Here is a 7999-nt window from a genome sequence, read left to right as displayed (position 1 = left end):
GGCAACTGGTGGCATGGTGGGAGCGGGAGAAGCGATGAAAGGTGGCAAAGCACAAACTAGGTGAAAAGAGGGGTGAAAGGCAGCCGGTGGGTTCTGGGGGACCTTCAGTGTGAGGGGTGTGCTCTGAACTTTCACCGCTACAGCAAGAAAAAGGATAATTCTCACAACTCAGCCACAAAACCAGGCCCAGGCGCACATCACCGATTTCCAAAGCACAGGAAAGGCTCAAATTGCTCCTCGAACGCGGGCAGCACTTACCGACCAGTTGCTTCTCTGTGTGGGGCTGAAGCAAACGCGTGACTCGAGGATCGGGCATCAGCACTGGCATTTCCACCTATTCAGCTGGCTGCGACGCAGATCAGGTCCCTTGACGAAGCAGCTAACATGCTTGGCTCTGCTTTCTGGACTCCCCAAATCCCACCGCTCCGCTAGGGCAGGCACCGGGACTCCACCACTCTGATAGAGAAGAAAGTGTGAATGTAAGGAGCAAGTTACCATGCTTCACCTCCCAGAGCAAAGCGCCCAACCCAGCCAGCCCTTGCAATCAGCTCCAGCCGGCTGTAATTTGCCATTTTTAATTAGAGGAACATTGCCGAGGCACAGCTGATTGGCATCACTTGCCAAAGGCCCTGTCCCATGTGCCTATTAAGCCCTTATTATTTATTTTTAAGGGTTATTTTATCATACAAAAGGGAGAGAAGGAATAAACATTGTCACACACTGCTGCTGCGCAGTGCTTCGTGCAGGCATCTGCTTCCAGCCACGCTTCCCTGAAGCAGGAACCTGAGAGCAGATCTCACTTTACAGCAGGATTCAGCATGTCAAATCCAAACAAGGGGTCATTTTATTTATCAGCGTTAATGCATCACCTTTTCTGGAAGGGTTCATACCTGTTCCTAAGTGCACACACACACACACGAGATAAAAGTGATGAGGATGTACTTATTGGCTATAAAAAAATACTCATCAACCACAGCAATCTGGTGCAGAAATGGTATGGGGAAATCCAAATTCCTCATTGCCTGGTTCATCCTGGTTTGTACATTTCCTCCATCTGCAATCTGATATGAAAACTCCCAAAAATCAAGAGCTACCTGGTGGGTCTGGGTCAGGGTTGAGGCTCTGGGGAGAATTTAAGGTGGCTTTTTTAGGGCAGGGACAGGTAAAGGGATTATTCTTTGCATTTGCAGCCTGCAGGACTATGGCAGAGCTCTTCTCTAACTCTCGGCATCCTCCTTCCCTAGCTGAGGCCTTTGCCACTCGTTGCATGCCACAGAACCCTCGCACAGCAAGCCAACCACATGTGCAGAGCTGCCCCAGTGCCTGCAAAACCCACCAGGGTCACTCGCAGAGCAAGCCCTGGATCTGCATCTGGCCCAGCTGAGAGGTAAAAGCAGGCCCAGGCAGGAGCATGCGACAGGTGACACCCAAAGCCTTGTCATCACCTGCGCCATTGTGTCTTTTTATAGCTGCTCTCAGCCATCATGGCAAGTTTTGCAGACTTCAATGAACCCGTCAAACTGATTATCTGCTAAGGCAAAGGCACAAGTTCAACTTCATTAACATTTATGGATTCTACAGTGTTTTGCATAAATGTTTGCTTAATACACAAGTCAAAAATATCCTTAGAAAATGAAAATTAAAGGTAGTTAATTGCGTGCAGCTATGCACCAGTGTGTAAACTGGGGTTTCCATAGCACCAAATGGTCTGTTAGATCGTTGTGACAAAATTAGAGCTTAAAGAGAAACAACCGGAGTTTAAAACTTATGGAGGAAAATGGATTTTTCATGTTCTTCATTCAACTTCATGAGCTCCCCACTTCAACTGCCATGTGGATGCAGCAGGCTTTGGTTTCCCCGTCACAAACAGGGCTACTTGGTGGAGAATTACGGACACTGTTTCACCATGGCCTGGTTGTTTAGACAAGCAATTAACTTTTGATTACTGAACTAAATCAATCAAGCAGTAGCTAATGAAAGATTTGAGAGCCCACAGCAGCGATTCAAAAATCAACCCAGTCCGGCTGCACGTGTGAAATGAGGATTAACTGCAGTTTTCGTATTCTTGGCACCAAGTAACCATGCCAAAAGGACTTTTCTTCGCATTGGCAAGATCCAAATACCTGAGGAAAGGAAGGGAGTGGGTGAGAGTGATGATTGCTTACACAGGATGTTGAAGTGTAGCGATGACTCTAATGGGTTTGATTAAGTCAATTATTAATTTGAGCAATTTGATGGGCAGGGAAGTGTGTCACAGAAGGGTCTAGGAAATCCTGGTGTGACCCAAGCTCTTGCTACACAGGGTCAGGGTTTTGTCCTGAAAGATATCACAAGATGGAGATCACCACCAGGATGAGCTTCCCATATGCCATGCCACAGCTAACGTACCCACTCCTGTGCCACACTGATCCTGCTTTCCCCTCTTCCCTTTTCCTATAAGAAAGTTATAAATCAGGCAATTATAAGCCTCCCAATAAAAAATATTCTGGTTACAGAAGACCAAGGTGTCAAGAAGAAATACAAGCCCTTCCCGAAGCTGCAGTCACCCTGAATAGAAGCATTTCAGGCTGGGAAGAGCATTACCATGCAAAGCACCTCCAAAAACATTCCTGTTATTGCAAAGCAGATCGTGCCATCCGGGTTGATTAAAAAGGTTCCAGGGAGGTAATGAGAGCAATTTTCAATGGAGGCAAAAGGAGAAAGAGGGAGAAGGAGGCTTGTTCTGAACCACTCTGCTTTCTGCAAAGGCACGCAGCCACGATATCACCACAGCAGATAATATCTGTATTGAGGGATGCGTAGCTGATTATTACAAGCTGTTCACTGTCCAAAAGCTTCTCTGATGCATGGCATAATCAAACGGCTGCGAATTTGCATTTAAATTGAGGAATTTAGGAATCCACATGCCAAAGAGTGGGCCTCCTTGGGTGACACTTCTGGTATCTCACAAAGGAAGACAAAAACAGTGTGTGACTTCAAACAACCTCCCAAAGCCTGTCTGCCACCCTTTACCAAGACGCCCGTCTCAAAGATGTGATTGATATCCACGCCCAAACCGTGCCGCAGCAATAACTCTCCCAAGAGCAAAGTCCCTTTAGATGGGTTTGTGTTAACATTTTTGTCTTGCAGCACTAGCATTGTCAGCATTACAACCTCTTTGCCCTCAAAACCCCCAGGGTGTTCGACACCCAGTCAGCACTGATTGACACTAGCCACACACCGTGATTTGATCAGCAGCACACACACACAAAAAAAAAGGCCATAAAACTGGCAGCAGAGATACACTGGGTACATCTCCAGGCACTTTTTGGTCACTCAGCAATGCCCAAGGGATGGAGGCGATGTCCTCTGGAGCAGCTCTGGTCTGAGATACTCTCAAGATCTGTCAACAAAATCCTCCCCCGAGGACTGCACCCATGCTCTGCGCAAGCAGAGGAGCGTGACGAAGCAAGCTGTCCTGCACTGCAAACTGTCCTCATTTACTCCCTGCACGGGGCATCCACAGCACCCTCACAGGCGTTAGCATCCCTGAAAACGCTGGTCTAGTTGGTGTCCTATGTGAGGACTCAGAGCCCAACATCCCACTGATTTCCCCTGGGATGTGGGGAATCACCCACTGAGTTTGCCTTCTTGGATTCAGGTCCTGTGCTCACACCAGTCCCACTCTCCTCTCTCCGACAGACAGAGCTGCAGGAGCTCAGCTCTGCTGCGAGCCCCTCATTCATAAGCACCACCCTACTTTGCAACAATCATTTGAAACTGCTGAGAGTCCTAAATTACAAAATAAATTGAACGGAATTAACAAGCCACTGACCCAGCCAGTCCATCAAGCATCTCCGCAGCAAGTTCCTGCAGTCAGAAATGACTGCCGGTGTAATTCTCGAGGGCTGCAGGCTGGCAGTTGCGTCCAGACCAGCCTGCCCGTTTTTCTTCCCTTGGCTTGCAAGGGAAAGTTGCCAAGAACAACGTGAGACATTGTGTGGGCACAGCCAGACCAAAGCCGGGGAGAAGCACAGCCTCTTCTTGCTGCTGCCGCTGGCCTCAACAGCTCGAGAGGATTTACAGCTCATCACATCCCTCATCTGCTTTCAAGCCCAAAACCTTATCTCAATTCCTCCATCGGGACCTTGAGGACTTTTCCTCAGCTGCAAGTGCGAGCCCACATTGTAACCGTGCTGCCGATGATTTATACACTTGAGTTTGCAGCCATTACCAGGTCTGTGAAATCCTGGATTTTATAACATCAAGTGCTTTACCTGGCAATAAAACACAAGAAACAAGAGCACAAAAGGTCAGATCATCACTGCTCCTCACAAATGAGCCAGGTGCCTGCAAAGGGAGAAGTTGGTGGGGCCATCCTGAGCTCTGAAACCCTGTGGGATGGTCTTCCAGGGCCTCCCCACTCAGAGCCACACTGGGGGGGGGGGGGGTGGAAATAATAAAATATCCAAGTTCTATAAGTGCAACCTGTGTTACAGCCTTTTCCAACACACCACTGAACCAGGGCGCAGGAAAGCTGCTCAGGAGCAGGCCTTCCTAATAAGACCGGAGAGAAATCAAACCATTTACCTCTTCAGAGGTTTCAGCCTCTTCCTTGTGCCCTGAGGTACTAGCAGGACTACAAGTAGCTCTGCAGCGATAACAAGTGCGGCTGAAAGCAGACAGCTCGCTCTGGAAAGGAAAATCAGACTGAGAGGCTGACCCTAGAGTGTCTGCAAAAAAGGATCTGCATTGTAAACCAAAACCAAGCCCCTTCCCAGTCACCTGTCAGCAGCCAGGCAGGTATTAAATCACCTTTTAGTATTGAGATGAGCTACAGCTGTTTGCATAAGAATAGTACCAGTGGGTTAATAAATGTTCCTGTAGCATCTGCTGCTGCACACAGAAATTACCAGATAATCTTTTGTTTACGAGTCATTTATAGAAAGGTGCACAAGTTCAACAAGAGGACACCCTGCTTGTGTGGCATCCACAGTCTCAGCCACTGCAGCAGGGTCCCCAGGCACTTGGGGACACGGGTGCTTGCAGACATGCCCCGGACCCACACAGCAACAAAACCTCCAGCAGCCCCATCGCCACAGGCAAACACCTACCGAGCAGAGGTCTGATGCGTGCAGGGGGCAGAGGTTCTGGTAACCCCAGAAGACTGCAGGTTTGACACTTGCCAGCTCTATTTTTAGCCTTGCAGCTGAGGAAGATCCCCGCCGCCGCCGCCGCACTAGCAGTGCTGCGGGTCTGGAGCACTCAGTGCATCCTACCCCCAGGACCTGCCAAGCAGCTCAGCATTCCCACGGATGTGATCGACAAGGTTTCAATTCCATCACAGCAGCTGTGGCAGTCACACAGGACCGCTTTCCTGTTTCTTACTCTTCTCCTAAACTTCCCACCCCCCACCCCCACTTCCCTGCAGGTAGGAGACATCCCCTACGTGCAGCGTCACCCCAAAGCTTCCCACAGCCCTAGTATGGTGCAGGCAAGCAGGTGGAAAAGTACCAGGAGCGCAGCAGGCACCGGTTGCTGCCTGGTGGGCGGACAGCAGGCTTTCCCTCCCAAGTCATTCTTCCCAGCTCCCAAAGCAAACCTTAAATGAGCCTCCAGCATTCTCTCCAAGAGCAGGAGAAGCCCAGCACACCTCCATCCTCCAGGGGATTTTCGGGAACACATCTTCTGACAAACACCCACCGGCAGGTCTGAGTTGTAAATCAAATTACCCAGAGTCCTGCCAGTGATTTATTAGTTGGAGCTGATCGAAGGGGGAGCAGCCATTTGTAAAAGTTCCTGTCACCAAATGATACATTCTCTTAATTTCCAGTTAAATACAGAGCATGAATATTTCTATCCTCGTCAGCATCACTAACAGCTGGGAATAATGAAATGCTCCACACATTGCTATTGCCACTGCAGGAGTAATTTATTTGGATGTTAAAAACCTTCATAGTTCCTTCAGCCTTTTTCATTTCGGATGTATAGCTAGAGAGATTGATTTGTTTACAACAGCCATTAAAAGCTTCATTATGAGGCTTTTGCTCATAGGAAGACACATCATAAAGCATAACCCAGGTTTTACAGCCTCTCCATCTTCTGGCCCAAGTGGAGCAGCTGAGGGGACAAACCCCTTTGGTCAGACCGAGTTATTCAGGGACAAAAAAAGCCCGACAGGGTTTTTGCCGCCCCCACAAATCACTTAGCCCCTTGTTGCTTTTGGAAGTGCCCTTGGCCTTCAGGGTGCTTGAGCTGTGCTTACAAGTAGATGCCAGGCTCCACACATTCATTTTTTTTGCCGGTTTTAGGGCGGCTGGACAGTACAGAAACTTGCCGATGGCCCTCGGCCGCTCTGTGTAGAGAGCGGGGGGACTGCTGCCAGGGTTGGCTTCGCAGGGAACACAACGACTTTCCCCGATCGCTGCTCCCGAGGAATGTAGCTGAGACGAAACCACATCTTTTCCTCCTGCCCCATCCAGTGGTTCAGGCTGGAAAAGCACTTTGCAGTCAGGAGGAACCCAGGCATCAAACTGCAGCAAGGTTGCAGCCCCCAGTACCTCAATCCACCAAGGACTGCGGCAGCTGCTGCTTCACCTGCCTTGGGTGGATGACGGCTGGAAACGCTGGCCTGGAAGGGCTGGAAAAACGTCTCATCCAGGTGGTGTCACTGGAGAAGCAGCTGCTCTTCCCATCGGCTGCGGGGTCATGACGATGATGGCAGAGGCAGGTGCAGGTCTGGGCCATCTAACTTTCTGCTAACGCTTCTACAAGTGCAGGACATGCCACAAAAATAAAACACACAGCTTCATTTCCCCCCCATCAGCCTTGCCTCGGACATAGCTCAGCCCAGACTGCTCTCCATACGAAAGCAAGGTATGTGTCTAGGCACCGTGCCATAGGCAGGACTGCTGGAATCAGGCACACCAGGCCACTGCTCTCCCAAGAAAAGGAAATTTGAGGAGCAACGGCTTTCTCCAACAAAACTTTCCTGCTAGTAAGCACAGGGAAACCAACACAATGCAGATAACCTGGCCTCATCTGCTAAGAAATGGGGAGAGGTGAAAAGCTGAGGTGGAGCTACAGGGGAGCCCTCCTGCCTCCGCAGCGTCCTGCACACAAACACTGGCTGCCTCGGGTCAGACCAGGCGCAGGAGGGATCGGTTTTAGGAAGCTGTATTGGCTCCTCGCTTACCAGTCTCTTTGCCTCCAGCACGGCAGTGAAAACAAGGGCTGGACCTGCTCCTGCTGAGCATCCCCCGTGGGCCAGGCTGGGAGGAAGGATGCTATGCTGGGCAGGATGGAGGGCTCCTGAGCTGAAGGCAGGGGAGGGTGCCCCAAGCTCCCAACACACAGGGCTAGTGTCTGAGCTGCAGGGTGCTGCCCAGCCAGAGGCCACAAAGCCTGCAGACCACCTGCCAACCCTCTGTGCATCCAGAAACCCACAAAATGCTGGAGGGGGCTTCAGGGCACACAAAGATTTTATAGGACACACACAAAAAAACCCAACACCTGCAGGGCCAGTGGGTGCACAGAAGCAAACACAGAGGGCTCTAGGGAACACCGACCAGCACACTGAGAGGCTAAGGGACCGCCAAAAGGTGCTGGGAATGCTCTAGCGAGCCTGCAGGGTCAGGCAGGCAGCCCTGGGGGCACCTCCACGCAGAGAAGGGCAACGAGAAGCAAAACGAGGCCTCCAGGGAGGGCCCAGTGATGGTGGTGACCACGGAAAGGCAGACAGGGGCTGGGGGGGGGGGGGCGGGGAGGCAGGCAGTACCTAAGCAGGTAGGCTCTGGCGGTTCCTCCGTCTCCGAAGCGGGTGGCTGACCGCCGGTGACGAGAGAGGCCCGGGCAGTGCAGTGCAACCCTCACGGAGCACCCGAGGGGCAGGCGCCCCCTCAGCGCAGCCGGGCGGGCGGCCGTTCCCTCAGGGAAGCGACGAACAGCCCGAGCAGCCCCGCCCCGCCGTGGCCGTTACGCCCGGCGCGTGCGTGCTGCCGGCGCCCGCCGTAATTCAAAC

At 51.3% G+C, this 7999-nt stretch overlaps 1 protein-coding gene across 4 annotated transcripts in view; it reads right to left on the bottom strand.

The window, feature by feature from the left end:
- LOC102060129 (tetraspanin-15-like) overlaps positions 1–7972 on the bottom strand; it is a 99129-nt gene extending 91157 nt beyond the window's left edge. For 2 of the 4 annotated variants that reach the window (XM_055696044.1, XM_055696045.1), the window contains exons 1-2: positions 7757–7972; positions 259–456 (exon numbers count right to left, since the gene is read on the bottom strand). In XM_055696044.1, the coding sequence (XP_055552019.1) occupies positions 259–328 (70 nt within the window). In that variant the 5' untranslated portion in view covers positions 329–456; positions 7757–7972. Of the gene's footprint in view, positions 1–258; positions 457–7756 lie in introns of those variants that run through there. The other 2 variants (XM_055696046.1, XM_005438145.3) reach the window with 2 other exon arrangements.
- Positions 7973–7999: the final 27 nt, after the last annotated feature.

This window comes from Falco cherrug, chromosome 18 (assembly GCF_023634085.1).
Source record: "Falco cherrug isolate bFalChe1 chromosome 18, bFalChe1.pri, whole genome shotgun sequence".
Taxonomy (NCBI): Eukaryota; Metazoa; Chordata; class Aves; order Falconiformes; family Falconidae; genus Falco; species Falco cherrug.
Note: the sequence above shows the minus strand (reverse complement) of the source record. Positions and strands in the feature narration are given on the sequence as shown.